Genomic DNA, 20,093 nt, shown 5'->3' with positions numbered 1-20,093 from the left:
GCTTCTGTTCCTTGTTTTTTCAAGAAAGAGAAATATTATTCGAAAATACCCCAATGATAATCACCACCAAGGTAAAGTGGTGATTATCACTTAGATGCCGTTAGATAGAATTTTCCCTTGAAGACAGAAAGGTAGAAACAAGATGAAAGGGATTGTTATTTACTCTTTGTAATGAATAGCATAAAGTTGCAGTCTACTAACATGAAGTACATTCTCAAAACATCGCACTTCATAATATAGTCTATACTCTATGGTAAGAAGATGTGTGAAAGTCCTGAAGCTGGAGAACTCACGGAACTAATGTAGAACCGTTTTGGCACAGGACATATACACATGATCATCGACTCGTGACAACACAGGTATTACAGCACTGTGGTCAATATCTGTATCTAGTTTTACTTCATAGATATAATGACAATAATTATGTGAAATACAATTTTGATAGCCAGCTCTATAATTCGTGATGTTTTTTAAAGTTCCAAGTTGTATCTAACCAAGCAGACTCAAGTCCTCATTGCGCAGATGGAATCATGTTGTGTTCCACCTATCTTGCAAGGATAAGTTAGAGAGCTTCCACTTCACTCAATCCCCTTATCCTGAGCGACACACCAAATCAAAATAATTGACCATCCAGTTTGGGAACTGTGGATAGGATTTCATAGATGAGGCTAAGCCTCAAACTGATGGCCCACAAGAGCGTTATGGATGCACCAAGAGTAAGGATGATGGCTCACATCTGAGAGGTCTTTGTGGGTTTGGAAGAATCTGAACTCCATTAGCTGGAGGAATTTCAGCACTCTGGATGAAAATGCAAATCTAAAACCAGGAAAGATGATGATTACAAGATGTTCTAACACTTGACAATAGTGTCATTGATCAGCTCTGCTGTGATATCATGTTGGAAACATGGGGCAACAATCTTGAGCATAACTCAAGGTGGTTGAAAGATAAGATCCATCAACAAATGATGAGCAAGACGATTCTGGAGAGCGTGGACAATAATGTTCAAGAGCAAGTTTGCATTCGTATGAAATCCTCTTATATAGGCTACATGTAGCGTGTCCACTAGTATCATCCAGGACACGTCTTAGCAGTCCATCGGAAAGGATGTCTAGAAAGCTCCGTCCGGCACTCCCATGGAATGTTACGGGGTTTGCGACCTAGGGCTTTCCGCGTCTGCCACGTAGTGGAAGTATTCTAGCCGTTCCCACTTAGGATCAACCGGAATTTGGGTTTTCCTGATTGGTCATTTCCTAACAGCAACTAGCGTCGGACCCAAGCGAACTACTTTATGCAGAAACGCCAAGTCCGAAGCGGATTCACGCTGCACTTGGTTCAAAGAGAATGGGAAACGAGAGGGATGCAAAGCTCAACCTCTCTGCCATAAGGCATAGTCCCATTCCGTTCCCCTAAAACAGCGTAAATCGGTTAAGACATAACTCTAGGTCAACGCTTTTGTTATTCATCCTTTGACGATCATCCCGTTGTTCTTCGAGATTTGAGAAAAATTCCCAGCTAACCGGGACCACCCAACCGTAGGACGGACCCATGGCCCATCCTCCACACGTTCCTCAGTTTGTTTTAGTTAGGTAATTATCTAACACGTTCGTTGGACATGTAACAAACAGCTTCTTTAATTAAACCGTTAAGCACTGGTTCCTTCACGTAATCTTATCACGTGACATAGAAAAACAATATCAAACAAGTTCTTTATTAACATATCATCATATTTATCTTCGAAATACAAGGAGTTCCTCCCGTAGGCTTGTTCATAATCCGCCCGAAGACTATCCAGTAATCCACAGGGATCACTATTCCAAGCTTCTGCCCGTAGACTAGTATGCGAGCCTCGAGATCCAATCCCGAGTCACGTTAGCTTCTTGTGCAGGTGCCGGAAGGCGAGGGATTTACGGCCAGAGTCCCCCCTGGTACCCAAGCGTCCTCCTGCTCCAAGTAGTGCTCAACGGAGAGACCTCTCGCGGCGGGTTCGGTCCACATTCCCGGCACGGTCAACAACCCCCTTGGTTAGGGTCAGGCAAGCAGTGGGGGGTAACTGAAGCTGCCTCTCCCTTCAGGCCTTCAACCTGAAGTATAGATATTCATTTAATTTATAATTCATAAATCAAACAGTGCTCTAAAATCTCTAGCAAGCACGAACATTTCCATTAATCGATCTTGTTGTTGGCAAACTGCTAAGGAAGGAATCTTTCCTTTTGAATGCATCTAGCACTCGATCCGGGGTACCTTGCAACTTGGCAAGATCCTTTATATTCTGGGTTAGGGCGTACCCTATTAACCCAACTTGGTCAACCCTAAAGTTCATTGGATACTTTAGTTTCCGGTTTTTTTTTAACCTTCCTTACTTAGAAGGATATCAAAGAATACATCATTTTGCAAGATAACTTGCGTAAGGATCCGCCATCCTAGTTGAGGATATTTAACCTTTCTTCTTGTAAATCAATCATAAGACCATATGACTTCATACTTGCTGCGCAAGTTTGCATCGTAATATGCGATGAAACAATCCGTTTCAGTTTCTTTAAGCCGACGTTTGTCAGACCTAGGGTCTCCTTTTATTATTTTATTTAAGAACCTCAGGGACAAACCCTAGTTCTTTTACGTTTACGATTTATTGACCCTACAATCAGGAAAGGTGGGCAAGTATTTAAGGTATAAACGTTTCTTGGATTTTAAATCATTCCCAATGCATATTTCGCAACATAGGTATCTCTAAGTTTATATTAATTCGGTTAACTTTTAGAAGGTAATATCGAAATCACCTCGGCACGATTTGTTATCTATGTGACAATTGATTTTTCAATCCTAAACTCCCTTCTAGTGCATTGAGCTAAAGGAGCATCCATTTTACTCTCTTGGAGAGTTTGTAACAGCCATCTCGGAATTGTTTTTGCTGCATTTACAGCAGCCCTTTCATGTTGTATTGCATCTTCCACTACATGTAGCAAACCATCATCAATACCCTACTATTCAGGCATATATGATGCAGCAACAACTTGTTGTATTATGTTTGTCCGGCCATTTACAATAGGCATGGACTCCAAAGAAACAAAGACTTTCTTTGTACGTGGGTCATATAAGCAATAACCCTTACTTTCCAAACTGTAGCTAGTAAATATGCATTTTACAACCTTGTCATCAAGCTTCCCACAAAGCTCTTTTGAAACATGTGCATAGGCTATGCAACCAAACACCTGAAAGTAGTCAACCTTGGATTTCTTACTATGCCAAGCTTCAAACAAGGTGATTGTCTTTAGTGTCTTAGTGGGTGCACGATTCAACACATGATTTGCACACTGAAGGGCTTCTAACCAAAATTTATGAGACAACCCCTTGCTTTTGAGCATACAATGAGTCATCTCCATAAGAGTGTGATTCTTCCTTTCAGCAACACCATTCTGCTGAGGAGTCATTCTAACGATGACTTGATGCGTAATGCCATGATCAAGAAAATGTCTCAAAAGCACGAGATATTGCTTTGAGGTTTGGTAAATTCAATTAATCTTCCTTTTTCCTTGCGAACAAAATTCATGCCAAATAAACAATCTTTTCCTTGCTAAGATATGCAGTTAGCAATGATAACTTCCTAGAGTTTTAAGCAACGTAAGAAACATTTCATGAATTTCACCTTCTATGATGATTCGTTGTAAAAAGAATAAGGGTTAATGGTGCAAGATACAGTTTTTATACCTTCAAGATTTAACCGAAATATACTACTATAGTGGGTAGATAATCTTACTCGTAATTCGTTTCAATGCATAATGCTATTTGAAGGAAAACTATGTTTTATACTTTATCCATTTTGCATGTTCAATTAAACTAAATTATTTCATCGTAAATAACAAAAATATATATTGTCCCTAACAATTCACAGAGTCTCCGTTCTTCCCCCTTCTCAGTAGCCTACGGCCCTCCCTCAATTATATAGGGGAGGGGAGGGAATCCTCCCTCTCCTATGTGTCATTGTGCATGCATCCTCCTTGTTCCAAGCTCCAGCAAGGAGCTTGGTGTCCCATGCTTCCCTCCCTTTTCCCCAGCTCGACAGTTGGCTGGGGGAAGGAGGGAGTAATTTAAAAAATTGCCTTAAAAAAAGAATTAACCCAAAGCTCTATTCATGCGTAATAAAATTTAGATTTGTTACATTCTCTCCCCCTTAGAGGAATCGAGATGTCCTCATCTCGAGATAAACTGGGGATATTGATGGTTGAGAGTACTTTCTTCTATCCAAGTGGCATCCACTGGACGAGGCATTCTCTCAAGGTTCTGGATCTTAATTGTCTCTCCCTAACATCTAAGATCCTATCGGGCCTTAGCTCAAGGACTCCTTGACTAGGCATTACAACTTGTTGGTCGTCAAGTACATGATTAGGATTAGGTACATACTTTTTCAATAGACTGATATGGAATACATTATGAACTTTTAGGTTCTCAGGGAGTTGCAATCTATAAGCATTGGGTCCTAGGCATTTGAGGATTTTGTACGGCCCACAATACCTTGGACTTAGCTTCTTGCAATCTCCTAAGGATAGAGAACTCTTTTTAGGGCATACGCGAATGAAGACCATGTCTTCTTCTTCGAAGACTCTTTCTTGATGCTTCAAATCCGCGTATGCCTTCTTTCTATCCTTGGCCGCTTGGATGTCCTATCTTATTGACTTTATTTTATCATCCATTTCTTCCAACATTTGCTTTGACGCTTCAACCCTTAGGGTTGGATCAGAAAAGTTTAGGGGACTTCGACAGTCATGACCATACAATGCTTGGAAAGGGGTCATCTGAATGCTCTGCTGGTAAGAAGCATTGTAGGCAAATTCAACCAAAGGCAAGTATTAAATCCACCTCTTCGGCTCTCGACAGTAGTATGCCCTAAGCATATCCTCGATGACTTGATTTACTCGCTCTGTTTGGCCATCCGTTTGGGGATAGTAGGCGGTGCTAAAACAGAGTTGAGTCTCAATAGCTTCAAAGATAGCTCTCCAGAAGTGTGATGTGAAGAGAGAATCTCGATCACTAATGATTCTTCTGGGTAAACTATGTAGTTTGAATATCTCTTTGATAAACAATCTTGCAATGTCGGAGGCTTTATAGTTTGTCTTTACTGGAGTAAGGTGTACAACTTTAGTAAGCATGTCAACTACAACAATGATGGAGTTATATCCTCCCTGGATTTGGGGTAGACCTACAACAAAATCCATACTGATGAATTCCCATTTCATTTGGGGGATGTCAAGCGGTTGCAGTTTCCCTGGCATCATGACATGTTCGGCTTTGATACGTTGGCAAGACAAACACTCAGTGACATATTTGAGAACGTCACCTTTGAGCCTCTCCCAATGATAGCTCTTTCTAACTGCATTAAGAGTCTTAGCATAGCCAGGATGTCCTGCGAAAGGAGAATCATGAGCTTCCCACAATATCTTCTGCTTAAGTGATTGGCTTGCTGGTATACACAACCTTGTTTTATAGTAGACAAGTCCATTATCAATGGAAAATTCCTGATACTTAGCCTACAGCTTTTGGTTCTGATCCTTGATAGAGATTTCTTTTAGCATTGATTGGTAGGCCAAATCATGGCATGCTTCTTCTCTAGCAATTCAAGTATAGGATTGTTTGGCATGGATACCTTTGTAGCTAGAGATCTGGCCATTGATGGATTCTGCAAAATTAGGGAATTTAGGAATGCCTTGCGACTAAGTGCATCGGCAACTACATTCTCTTCCCCTGGTCGGTACTTGATTTCAAAGTCATATTCCTCCAACACTTCAATCCACCGACGTTGCCTCATGTTGAGCTCGTTCTACGTAAAGATCCATTTGAGACTCTTATGGTCAGTTACTAGAGTAAACTTGTTATCCAACAGATAGCGTCTCCAAAGCTTTAGAGCATGGATGACAGCTAGTAATTCCAGATCATGCGTAGCATAGTTCTTTTCATGACTCTTCAATTTTCTTGAAGAGTATGCTACTGGATGACCTTCCTGCATAAGTACACACCCCAAGGCAAGAATGCTAGCATCAGTTACTACCTCGAACTTCTTATTGAGGTCTGGAAGTTTTAGAATAGGTGCTGATACTAAACTTTGCTTCAATCTGTCGAAGCTATTTTGTTCGGGAGTTGACCATGCAATGGAAGTTTGCTTCTTCAGTAAATCCTTCAGAGGTGCTGCAATCAAAGCATAGTTTTTTATAAAGACCCTATACCATCCTGTCAATCCAAGAAAGCTACGTATCTCTTTGACGGATACTGGTGTTGGCCACTCAAGCACATCTTTGACCTTGGCTGGGTCCACCGATATTCCTTCTGATGATACTATGAATCCCAGATATTCAATCTAACGCTTGAAGAATGCACACTTCTTCATTTTTGCATACAGCTTATGTGACCTCATTGTCTCAAGGACAATCCGAAGTTGAGGTTCATGATCTTCTTCCTGTTTAGAATAGACTAAAGTGTCATCGAAGAAGACAAGCACGAAATCATCAAGATATGGCCTAAAGATATCCTGCATTAACCTATTGAAGGTGGCAAGTGCATTCGTAAGCCCGAATGACATAACTAGGAACTCAAAGTGCCCATATCTTGTATTGAAGGCCGTCTTTGGGATATCTTCTTCCTTGATCCTTATTTGATAGTAACCTGACCTGAGATCAATCTTGGAGAAGATCTTTGCACCCTGAAGACGATCAAGAAGCTCATCTATTCTAGGAATAGGATACTTGTTCTTGACTGTTGATTGATTCAACCCTCGGTAATCAATACATAGTCGAAGTGTCCCATCTTTCTTTTTCTGGAATAGTACTGGAGCTCCCCACGGTGAATTGCTAGGCCGGATGTAGCCCTGATCTAACAGTTGCTTGAGTTGTTCTTCAGCTCAATTGCTTCTAGTATGGACATTCTATAAGGTCTCTTGGCAATTGGCGTAGCTCCAAGTACTAACCTAATCTCATGATCCACTTCTCTTTGAGGCGGAAGTTCGGTCAATTCTTCAGGGAATACGTCCGCGTATTCCCTTAGCCAAGAATGTCCTTCATGAGACTATTGCTTTTGATCTAACTTGTTGAGTTTGATCAAGTAAACAAGTAATCCTTGTCTGACTCCTTTTATAATCCAAGATACTTTGGCCAATTGGATTCTTGGCACTCCTGCCTCACCTTGAGTTGTGACTAATTCCCTTTTAGAGTTTCGAAAGGAAACTTGACCCTTTCCACAGTGAATGTGGGCGTCGCTGAGCTTAAGCCAATCCATTCCGAGTAGACACTCATGGATACCTAAATTCATGACTCTAAATTTAACCGAAGTCTTCTTTCCTCCCAGAAAGAATTCCACCTTAGCAGTTTGCCTAGTACAAGTAACCTCATGACCATTTGCCAATTCCACAAGCAGGGTAGGTGCTTCTACTGTGGTTATTTCTAATCTTTTTGCACATGCTGGTGAGATAAAGGAATGAATACTACCACAATCAATCAAGGTCTTGAAACCTTTACCTTGATAGTCCGACAGTGTCTAAATCACCGAGAACTAGCGATTCGGCCCTTTCTTGTGTAAAGCGGCATAGACTGTCGCTCTTTCGAATTCTGCTTCCATGGTCGGATCTTCCTCTTCTTCTTCTTCGCATCTTTGCCTATTGGCAATGCAGGCGGTTCTTCCTCTTCCTCGGGTAGCGGCTCCTTGACCACGACCTGTTCCTTGGAAAAGCACTTGGCGATGTCCTCCGCCGAGCTTGGGACATTGCCTCTTGAAGTGACCGGGTTCGTTGCAGTGGAAACAACGGAGGTTTCGGCCATTACTTTGAGTAGAAACAAAGTTGTTAACATTATTCGTCCTTGCTTTCTTTCTTTGTCCCTGATTATGATCTTGAACTCTCTTCATTTGAGGTCTGAATGCTCCTCTGTTCGGGTCATTATATGACCAAGTTTTGTTACCCCTTGGTCTAGCTTGCACCTCCTGAATTATAGGCGCCGCTCGAATGAGTGCATCCGGAAGATCTAATGGACGAATAGATTTGAGACGGGTATTTACTGGTGGATTTAAGCCCGCACAAAATTTGAACACCTACTGAGTCATGTCCATCTGTGGCTCATACTTTAAAGTGAGACGAATTTAGAGTAGTATGCGTCAAGAGTGAGTCCTAGCTGTTTTAGCTCGTAAAACTCGTTCATTTTCTGCGTGCGATATGCAGGTGGTAAGTATCTACCCTGCACAGCTTTCTTCGGCTTCTCCCAGGTAACGGATCCCTCTGCGATCCCTTGATCCCTGCACCATTGCTTCCACCAAAGTCTGGCTTCGCCAGTGAGTTTTATTTTGGCGAGCATAGCTTGATCGGCGGGTGCAGTACCGGCTGCTTCGAAGTAATCCTCCATGGATTCAATCCAAATTTCAGCATTAGCCTGAACGAATCTGCCTCTTCCATCAAACTCGGGTGGCTTAAACTGCTTGAGAAGGAACTTCTTCTCTTGGATCACAGCAGTACTTGATGTAGGAGGCGAATTAGGAACCTGTAACTGGGATTGTGCTTGAATAAAGGTTTTCTTAACGTTATTATACGATAATCGACGTTAGCTTATATTACATCTTTAATTCAGCTATCTCGTAAATAATGTAGCTACTTAACTTTTTATCAACTCTTATGCACAACCAGACATTGATAAAAATAAGTCTTTATTTGTATTTATATGGGTATAGCCCTTTTGAATACAACGTTTCATGTGATGTAAGTCAATTGTTACATTTAGTTTGGGGAGAACAACGTTGTATTACATTTATCTATAGGAACTGTGTAATAGTAAGGTTTTGGATCATGGATCTTCAGGAATTTGTAAGTCATTGGAAGTTTAGGATATCCTTTCCGTTGGAATCCATACTTCTCATGGCGGCCCAACACTTTAATCCTGTCGGCGGGGATTACACGAGTTACTTCCTTATATACATATGAATTCATCTCAACCCTCCGACCTCGAATATGTAAAGTCAAATTTACGTGAGCTTCCACAAAAACAAACAGCTTTACGACTTTCAGGTCTTCCAACCACTTGATCCTGTTTAGGTTGGTCTGTAGATAAGCAAACCGGTGGGCAGCTATATAGTAGATTCCTAAAGCACCTGTCTATCTTCGTTCCATGTACAAAGGTAATGGATTATAGATCTGCTCCAAGTTGTTCATCATCCCAATTCTTTGTCTATAAAGCGGAAAATGCATTGCAGTCATAAACATGACTCGAAATACCAAAAACTTGTTCCACGCTTTGTAATTCTACAAGACAGCATTGAAGGTAAGGAAATGTTTGGACAGCAACAATTTCTTTACTTCATTTCATTGAGATTTCATAAAAACAATTCCGTTGTTGGTCAGCTCTAATACCAACTGTAACGTGTCCACTAGTATCATCCAGGACACGTCTTGGCAGTCCATCGGAAAGGATGTCTAGAAAGCTCCGCCCGGCACTCCCATGGAATGTTACGGGGTTTGCAACCTAGGGCTTTCCGCGTCTACCACGTAGCGGAAGTATTCTGGCCGTTCCAACTTAGGATCAACCGGAATTTGGGTTTTCCTGATTGGTCATTTCCTAACAACAACTAGCGTCGAACCCAAGCGAACTACTTTACGCAGAAACGCCATGTCCGAAGCGGATTCACGCTACACTTGATTCAAAGAGAATGGGAAACAAGAGGGATGCAAAGCTCAACCTCTCTGCCATAAGGCATAGTCCCATTCTGTTCCCCTAAAACAGCGTAAATCGGTTAAGACATAACTCTAGGTCGACGCTTTTGTTGTTCGTGTCCTTTGACGATCATCCCGCTGTTCTTCGAGATTTGAGAAAAGTTCCCGGCCAAACGGGACCACCCAACCGTAGAACGGATCCATGGCCCATCCTCCGCACTTTCCTCGGTTTGTTTTAGTTAGGTAATTATCTAACACGTTAATTAGACATGTAACAAACAGCTTCTTTAATTAAACCGTTAAGCACTGGTTCCTTCACATAATCTTATCACGTGACATAGAAAAACAATATCAAACAAGTTCTTTATTAACATATCATCATATTTATCTTTGAAATACAAGGAGTTCCGCCCGTAGGCTTGTCCATAATCCGTCCGAAGGCTATCCAGTAATCCACAGGGATCACTATTCCAAGCTTCCGCCCGTAGACTAGTATGTGGGCCTCGAGATCCAATCCCGAGTCACGTTAGCCTCTTGTGCAGAACCCGGAAGGCGAGGGATTTACGGCCAGAGCCTCCCCTAGCACCCAAGCGTTCTCCTGCTCCAAGTAGTGCTCAACGGAGAGACCTCTCGCGGCGGGTTCGGTCCACGTTTCCGGCGCGGTCAACAACCCCCTTGGTTAGGGTCAAGCAAGCAGTCGGGGGTAACTGAAGCTGCCTCTCCCTTCAGGCCTTCAACCTGAAGTATAGATATTCATTTAATTTGTAATTCATAAATCAAACAGTGCTCTAAAATCTCTAGCAAGCACGAACATTTCCATTAATCGATCTTGTTGTTGGCAAACTACTAAGGAAGGAACCTTTCCTTTTGAATGCATCTAGCACTCGATCCGGGGTACCTTGCAGCTTGGCAAGATTCTTTATATTCTGGCTTAGGACGTACCCTATTAACCCAACTTGGTTAACCCTAAAGTTCATTGGATACTTTAGTTTCCGGTTTTTTTAACCTTCCTTACTTAGAAGGATATCAAAGAATACATCCTTTTGCAAGATAACTTACGTAAGGATCCGCCATCCTAGTTGAGGATATTTAACATTTCTTCTTATGAATCAATCACAAGACCATATGACTTCGTACTTGTTGCGCAAGTCTGCATCGTAATATGCGATGAAACAATCCGTTTGAGTTTCTTTAAGCCGACGTTTGTCAGACCTAGGGTCTCCTTTTATTATTTTATTTAAGAACCTCAGGGACAAACCCTAGTTCTTTTACGTTTACGATTTATTGACCCTACAATCAGGGAAGGTGGGCAAGTATTTAAGGTATAAACGTTTCTTGGATTTTAAATCATTCCCAATGCATATTTCGCAGCATAGGTATTTCTAAGTTTATATTAATTCGGTTAACTTTTAGAAGGTAATATTGAGATCACCTCGCCACGATTTGTTATCTATGTGACAATTGATTTTTCAGTCCTAAACTTTATTGCTTTGAGGTTTGGTAAATTCAATTAATCTTCCTTTTTCCTTGCGAACAAAACTCATGCCAAATAAACAATCTTTTTCTTGCTAAGATATGCAGTTAGCAATGATAACTTCCTAGAGTTTTAAGCAACGTAAAAAACCTTTCATGAATTTCACCTTCTATGATGATTCGTTGTAAAAATAATAAGGGTTAATGGTGCAAGATACAGTTTTTATACCTTCAAGATTTAACCGAAATATACTACTATAGTGGGTAGATAATCTTGCTCGTAATTCGTTTCAATGCATAATGCTATTTGAAGGAAAACTATGTTTTATAATTTAACCATTTTGCATGTTCAATTAAACTAAATTCCTTCATCATAAATAACTAAAATATATCTTGTCCCTAACAATTCATCTTGCATGATTGAATTAAAACCGATATAAAACCAATAAGGAAAAACTTGGTTTTGGGGTGAGATATCCACATGGATACCGGGAGATGACCCTCCCGCAGCTACTCCTTGGACTTTCTTAGACGGCATCGCAGTTGTAATCCTTCGAACATGAAAGCAGCTTTACCTCCTTTTCGGAATTCCACCGTCGCTTCAATACTCTTCTTCTCTCTTTCGAGGCAAGGAATCGTTAAGGGATTAACCACGAGAAAGGGGTAACAAGACCTTTAAGGTCTTAGCTTCTTCGAAGAGGGAAAGGTTTATAAAGCCTCAAAGAAAATGCCCTATAGGGATTTATACGCGGTGAAAATGGTGTGTGTGAGTGTGGTTTCAAAAAACATATGAAGGGGCCTTGGGAGATCTTTGGGTTTGGAAGTAAAAGGTATAGGAAGGGGGACTTTTAGAGAGGTTTTAGGACACGGAGTAGTAAAGGCTTTAGGGATTTAACCCTGGGGTGAAAGGGGAAAGGTGAAGGGTGAAGGGCTTTAGCACGGGGGAGGGAAAAGGGTGTGTAAGAAAAAAGGGAACACAAGGGGGTTAAAAAGGGGCTTAGGGGGGTGTGTTAAAAAGGAATACGAGGGGGGTGAAACACAGGGTTTCAAAAAACACAAGAAGGGACTTATAAATTTAAGCACGGGAAGGGGGGGGGGAGAAAGGTAATAAGGCTTTTCAAGCCTTAGTTGTTTTCCGGGGGGTGGTCCATCCATGGGAAGGGAACTTAAGGGTTTTAAAAAAACCGGGAGGGGGTGAAAAGTTAATGAAGGGTATCGGAAGGGGGGCTTCTTAGGAGCTATAGAAGCTTCCTAAGAAGCTTCTGGTGCTGTGGACCCACGTGGCAGAAAAAGGTGGCAGATGGCGACATGGCCATGGACCGACGGACTGCAGCGGCACTTCCCTCCCCTCGACGAATTCTGCGACGCCGTCAGCCTCCCCTTTCGTCCTCACAGCAGCTTGGCGACGTTGCTCACGGCAGCCCCTTCCTTCTTATCTCTCAAAGACACCACCTGAGATCTCGAGTATTGAAATATCAAAGGTACCCCCACCAAGAACAAAGACTGCGACAGTGTATCCGCCTCTCTCACCCTTTTCACAGAGTCTCCATTCTTCCCCCTTCTCAGTAGCCTGCAGCCCTCCCTCAATTATATAGGGGAGGGGAGGGAATCCTCCCTCTCCTATGTGTCATTGTGCATGCATCCTCCTTGTTCCAAGCTCCAGCAAGGAGCTTGGTGTCCCATGCTTCCCTCCCTCTCCCCCAACTCGACAGTCGGCTGGGGGAAGGAGGGAGTAATAAAAAAATTTGCCTTAAAAAAAGTTAACCCAAAGCCCTATTCACGCGTAATAAAATTTAGATTTGTTACACTACGTACCCGCACAAGGGGGGATGTGGTGGTGTGTAGGGTGGGGTGGTGGGTTGGCGGCCCTTAGTTGGTTGGCCATAGGCATCACGTGCCTCTTAATGACCCAAAGTCATTAACATTAATTGTACTCTAGACTTGCATAGTTATCTGGCAACGTATGCTTGGCTTAAAATTAACTTTAAGAATGTCTAGACTCTTTGCCTTCTCCTTTTGGGCTCTATTAGACTATATTTTGAATATTTGCTTACAGCTGTGTCAGATCAACCCCCACTCCTGCTACTACAAATACATCGTCCCGCCTGGGCATTTGGAACATGGCAACTAAACAAGGATTTGAAGAATTCTTCAGACATTTCGGAGCATTCCTTTACGTCCCAACCATTAGCTATGACTGCTGTCGGAGCATCAGCCAAGCGCACTTTTTCAACAAAGAACGTAACAAACAAGAATGAGGCCATGGTGCAACAACTACAATAGGAAGCTTCAATGCTAAATTCTCGTTGCACTGCTAGACGTGGGTACAATGGGGTTATTTCTAGTTCTTGTGTTACATATCACCGCCACCTATTTCTAGGATTGTGGCTCTTTGTTCACGTTCCCTTCCGCAATTTTCCATGTGCAAAAAAAGGAGATGAGTCCACGTACTGGTGTGTGAGCGATTAGGGGAGACATCAACTACGTGGCATGCTAGCATTGCCCACTTTTCATGTTCTCTCTCCTTCTCGACTCTCTCTCCTCTCGACTTTAGCTACTCTCTGTTTCTCATGCCTCCTTCAAGCCGCACACGTATTGACGTGCACCAGAGGATGGTTTTGCTGCACTCTATCATAGTCGCGCCTGCATGTGAAGGGAAGTGTACGTGCCTTTGTGACGTACCAGGCAACAAATCATTCGGTAAGTTGCTCTCGCAAGACCTCTTGACACAATCCATGGGGGCTTCAAGAGTTACAGAATATCTACTTGGAGTCTCGAAGTAGGGCCGCAACACAAGTCACGCGAGCACAAGAGTACACAGAAGCACAGAAGAGTTTGTAAGGACCCATCTTGAGGCCTGAGGGCAATCAAATTTAATCGTAGGAAGGGACTTGTTACAAGACTTGTCTAGAGCATGGGTGGTGACAAAGTGTCTTTGGTTTGCAAGGTGAGTAACTAGCTATCCACGTGCTGCTATCCCTCATGCACACCTCCCCTTGAAAAGACTTGATGCCCACATCGAGGAGGAAACACAAAATCTCACCACCCAAAAATTGGATTTTGATCCATAGATCAAAATCTAGAGGGTGTTAAAATGGCTTACTACTATCAAGCCGAGCAAGCCCTTGGGGTGTGTAAAATACCTTGCACTAGCAACATGTAGGTCTATTGGTAAAAAAGGGTATGTGAGTTTGACTAGGTCTAAATTCAAGCCCTAGGGGCATGTCAAGGTTTGTCTACATGTTTTGGGTGATCCATAGTACCTTGAAGCATATGAAAATGCATTACAAAAAAGAACCTTTCCTTCCTTTATGGCTTTGCAATACATTTCTATAATGCACTCATTGTCAATACATTGATATCCTTAGATATAAAAGTTAGATGCACATTCTTGCCTATTGTTCATTGTTCTTCAAGGTCCCACCTCAGTTGCGTCTCTCATAGTAATTTCTTTTAGAGATGTTGAGTTTGATCATTTGATTGGAATTGGCATATCAAATATGGAGACAATATACAATTGTGAAATCAAACTAATTTTACTATTGTATTATTTTTGCTATAGGTTCAAAAATCCCCGAACCTCTAGAGGGCTTCTTTAACCTTCCCCTTTTTCAAACCTTCCTTTTTCAATGATAACCCCCTCCCCTCCTCTCTTTCTCACGTTTAATCTCTCATTTTCTCTTCCCCTCCCTTTTTTCATTAAAGCGGCCCCTCCCTTCCCCCCCCCCCCCCTTTTTAAATTAAAACCCCCTCCCCTATCTCTCTCTTATAATCTCTCTTTCTTTTCCCCCTCCCCTTTTTAATTAAATTCATCCTCCCTCTCTGTATCATGTGTAGAGCCTAGGTTTTCTCTCTCTCTCCTTTAATTAAATCAAAAGTCTCTCTCTATCTCTTAGATTGAACTTTTTAATTTAAACTTTTCTTTTAATTAAACATTTTTAAAAGTTTTTTTTAAATTTAAAGTTTTTTAAATATAGTTTTTCACACACTTTGAGAGGGAGATAGAAGGAGAGAGAAAAAGAGAAAAAAATGATAAAAAGAATACGTAGAGAGGAGGGGGGAGAGGAAAGAGAAGTCTTTTTTAAATTAAACATTTTTCTTCTCTCCCTCTCTCTCATGTATAGGGCCTAGGTTCTCTCTCTCTCTCTCTCTCTCTCTCTCTCTCTCTCTCTCTCTCTCTCTCTCTCTCTGAGTTAGATTAAAATTTCTAATTTAAACTTTCTTTTTAATTAAAATAATGAGAGAGAAAGAGAGAGAGGGAGAGGGAGAGGGAGAGGGAGAAATATGCAAAGAGCTAAAAAGAAAGAAGAGGGGAGAGAGGGAGAGGGGAAACAGAGAGAAAGGGAATTATTGAGAGAAAATATAAAATTTAAGAGAAAAAGAAAAAAGGAAAAGAGGGGGAGAGGGGAGTAGAAAAGGGGGAGAGAGGAGAGAAGAAAAGGAGAAGAAATTTTTTTTTTAAGAATGAAGAGAAAAAAAAAGAAGAGAGGGAGAGAACCAAAAGAGACGAGAGAGAGAGGAGAATAAAAGGAGAGAGAGAAGAAAAGCAAGGAGAGAAAAAGGGGAGAAAGAACCAAGAGGAGAAAAAATAAACTAAAATAAAAGGCAAAGAGAGAGAGTAAATTTAAAAATTAGAAACAGAGAGGAAAAAGAGGAGAAAGAAAGATAAGAAATGGATTGTTGAGAAAAGTTGTCGTGCGATAGCACAACTTCGCTAGTCGCCTCGAGGCAGCGAAGTTGCCGTGCAATAGCACAACAACTTTGCTAGCCACTTCAAGGCAGTGAAGATGTCGTAAAGCGGCCTAGCATTCCATACACATGAAGCGCACGTGGAATGCTAGTGGTTACAATTGATGATGATTGCACACACCAGTCTTTCAAAATTGTGTCTTTGAGTAAGGATATCTTCATATTCATATAAACTTGCACTTAAGAAATAGAACTTAATATAGCATCACAAAACACTTGTGTAATCAACTTAAAATACAAAAACAAAAAGGTAGCATATATTAGTAAAAATGGGTTTGTGATGCAAGTAGATCTTAGCGATCTGTTATCCATAGTTGGACTTTGCTTTGAAGTTATGTAAAACTATTCCCATTATACACGTCTAATTTTGCTACACTAACAAAATAGAAGAAAAAATCACTTACTAAACATCGTTTAGATATATTTCCAGGGTGCAGAAATTGGAGATACCTTGCAAATGTACATAAATCTTATACAATCTTAACTTTACTTACTCGAGTAAGGCTTGCTTTCTTTTTCTAATAACTTTAGAAGATTCTTTAGCAACTTAAAATGATTTCTAGGAAACTTCAAATTCTTCATCCAATGATGTTTCCCAAATAGTGATTGAGGTGTTTAAAATTATATAAGTGTTTTTTTTTTTAAATTTATAAGGGCACTTTCAAGTGTCCCATGCTTTGGTAAAGTCTCTAATAAGTCTTAGAGATATGACACATCAAACATGTCCAATTTAGGTCCCTCCCCCTTTCATAAACAATAAATCTATTACACCTCAATCAAAAAAGTCCAATGCAACAATACAATATGAGCCTTATATAGGGTAACAATGATACATCATTTCGTAACAAGAACAATGCATTATTAATATCTATTTATATTTTGTATTCTAGAAGAATTAGTTACTTGTATTATCTACATATTTTCAATTATGAAATGTTTATAGTTTTACATATTGATGCTATTTTATTCTTATACATGGTAGGTTGGTAGCTTATACTTTTAGACTTCAAATATTTCCTTCAAACTACAAAAGAATATATCCCATGTAACACTAAATATGATAGACACGTAAAGTTTTCCACTTCTAGTAAAGTGGCGATTATGATAAGTTTTAGCCTTAGTAATTGTAGATATACTATAAATATATGAATGATTTGCTATGTATACTCACCATTATATGCCAACATATACAAGGAGCACATATCACCATAATCAACAACAATTGGAATATCATGATTCTTAATGCAATATGTATTGCTTTGAGAGCTAGATTTTGGGAATTGTTTTTGAAGCTTTTGAGCCCATTCTTAGAGCGAAAAAGTGGCCAGGAGGCATCAAGGACCAAATTTTCATGCAAAGTTGAATGGTGGTGGATGATCGAGCTAGAGTTTTTTTAAGTGGATTTCGACACCAGGAATCCAACGCATGTCCTCGTTCATCGATCGGAGATCGTTCAATCCTCCATTTAATTCTCGCAAGGTTTAGTGCTCTAAAGCGTCTATGTGATTCAAGAGTCAAAAAGTGCACGACAAGGTCAAGGTTTATAGATTTTGACGTCACAGAGTTAGCCGTTCAGTCAGATTGTAATTTTGAGTCTATTTGCCCCTCCAAACAGGTTAAAATCCCTCGTGGAGTAGTGTGAAAGTGGTTTTTTCAAAGTTGACATTTAATAAATGACATGAAATGAAATGTAAATACAAAAAAACATGTAAATTCTTGCTCGACAGGAGGGGCTGTTTTTTGTTTTGTGCCCTATTTTTGAATGGATTTATTGCTCCTCAATACATTGTGATCAAGAGAAAGAGATGGAAGTCTAAACTACATGCCAAGAGGAAGATTTTGACTATAAACATGAAATATAATCAAGGAAATGAAATTTTTATTTCTTGGTCTTTATTTCTCCTCTCTGCTCTTGTTGCCGATTCATATGCTTAATTTATCGTTCTACTTGTTTTATGATAGATTTTGGATTGAAATTGTTTGAAAATTGTTATCTTTGGTTGTTAATGCTGTAACCTATCAGAGATACTGAAGAAAATGGAAAAATTCAGTCACATAATAATTTATACATAAACTCGCAAAACTTGTGACTATGCGGAAGATTGTCAATTTTTTTTGGCGGGGGGGAGGGGGGGGGGGGAGGTGTTGTGGTGTTTATGGGGTTCGTGTGGAATAAAATTTTATATAAAATTAACTATCAGTAAACATGATAAGTCCAAATTAAAAAATAAAAAATATCATATTTTATGTATAAATAAATTTTTAAAAATATTTTTTACATTTAAAAAATAATAAAAAATAATATTTATGTGTGTGGATATGTGACATGGTTGGAACATGAGGAATAAGCCTTAGTTCAGCCTTGTCTTTGTGTTGAAGTAGAGTCTTTATCACTTTTATAAAGAAAAACACATGAAAAATACTTCCTACACTTATCAACGCATGCATAACCTAAGCGGTAGGGAGGAGGGCTTTTGAGGCTGACTAATTGCTGATAAGATTCTAAATTTTGATATTTTGCTGATGCATGGAATATGACATTTATGGTTCAAATTTAAGAGGGTCTAGCATCACGAGAATGCTTTGTGTTGACCCTCAACAACGTAGCACTACGTATAGATTAAAATCATTGAAAAAAATGTATTTGCACCTCACAATGTTGATTTTTAAACGATAAAATGATTGAGCACTCTAGTTCATACACCATTCCATTGCACGCAACTCATGTCATCATTATTAGATGCATTGCAATTGTCATTATAGCGCAGCCTATCACAATTCCTATATGGCCCAAGTCCCAATCTCCACAAATCAGGTATAGTTCTTGTACTTGTTGTAAGTGGAGTGGCTACTTTAAGCTTTCAAAATGCTTGTTGGAGATTTATAACACTAATGGATGATATAGAAGATAGCACTAGAAAGTAATTGTGTTAAGAAATGATATTTGTTATTGGATATTATTATTTAAGCTATTACTTTTATCAAATTTAAGATCCTTGATTTTTCCTAACTCTTTGTTTAATACATTTTTCTAAAATTTGTATAATTCATTTAATTATGAATTATTTATTCTTCACACACACACACACACACAAACATCTATTTCTAGATTTTGTAATACATGTTGTTCCACTTGAATTAATGGCTATAACCTCCTAAACAACATTTCATAATCCACTTTTAAGGATGCATAAGAGTCCATGAAACTCTTCAACTCAGCTAGCTATATATTTACACTACAATTCTTCTATCGAGTTCCAAAATAAACCAATAGACATTTTATGCTTTGCCATAACCTATTTGAGATCTTTAATTTGTTGTACATACCCCATTTTCATAGCATCATGCTACATTGGTTTCTTCTCAAACTCTTTGGTTAAGACCTTCACTTTATCCTTCTCAACTACCATTACCTTTGTAGATTCTGTACTGCAACCAATTTGACGACTCCCTCATGATGCATACCCAACAAATAACAAGACAAGTGTCCCAAAATATTGATAGCCAACTTTCAATTTGTTGCATCCCATAGACATCATATTCTCACTACAAGATGCCAAAATTTCACTCGTAATACTCTCCATAGAAGGTGGTTGTTTGCTTTGATTCACCCCTAAAACATTCAATTTGAGCTTATCAATTTTCATATGCTTCTTTATTGAATGATCATCCACATTATGTTTTTATCATTTCATCTTATCAACCCACAAAGCTACAATCATCTTTTCTAAAGATGAATCAAGTGTCAATTGCTTTGCATACTCACCCTTAAATCCTAATTCTAGAAAATGCTTGTAAATCCCAATCTTTTCCTCATCATTGTCAAACAATGCATCTTTTATTGCAATTGATTTGAATGGTTGTTTTTCATTTTCTTGTGTTACACAAGATGACACATCCACCTACAAATCCTTATAATTATTATGCCATAAATACTCCATGGTTAACTCTGTGTGCAATGATTGAATATGCTTATACAACAATGCAACTAAAAGACAACTAGATTCCTTTTCTTCCTTTTTTCCAAAGTCCAACTTACAGACATGCACACTTGCATGAGAAGTTACTTATCTATCAACTACGAATCTATCATCACAAGAATATTCACATCAAGTGTGTTCCCCAATTTAGTCAAAATTAGATTTCCACTTTTGATTAACAAGGTTGAACTAACCTTTTCAATCTAGATCCATTA

At 39.7% G+C, this 20,093-nt stretch overlaps 1 protein-coding gene across 1 annotated transcript in view; it reads left to right on the top strand.

The window, feature by feature from the left end:
- LOC148020974 (uncharacterized) overlaps positions 1–17,719 on the top strand; it is a 251,506-nt gene extending 233,787 nt beyond the window's left edge. The window contains exons 6-7 of the mRNA XM_087699487.1: positions 323–359; positions 17,191–17,719. Coding sequence (XP_087555613.1) covers positions 323–359; positions 17,191–17,295 — 142 coding nt within the window. The 3' untranslated portion in view covers positions 17,296–17,719. The remainder of the gene's footprint in view (positions 1–322; positions 360–17,190) is intronic.
- Positions 17,720–20,093: the final 2,374 nt, after the last annotated feature.

This window comes from Lygodium microphyllum, chromosome 18 (genome assembly GCF_053477565.2).
Source record: "Lygodium microphyllum isolate KBCC chromosome 18, Lygodium_microphyllum_v1.1.10, whole genome shotgun sequence".
NCBI lineage: Eukaryota > Viridiplantae > Streptophyta > Polypodiopsida > Schizaeales > Lygodiaceae > Lygodium > Lygodium microphyllum.
This window is presented reverse-complemented; position numbering and strand designations above follow the sequence as displayed.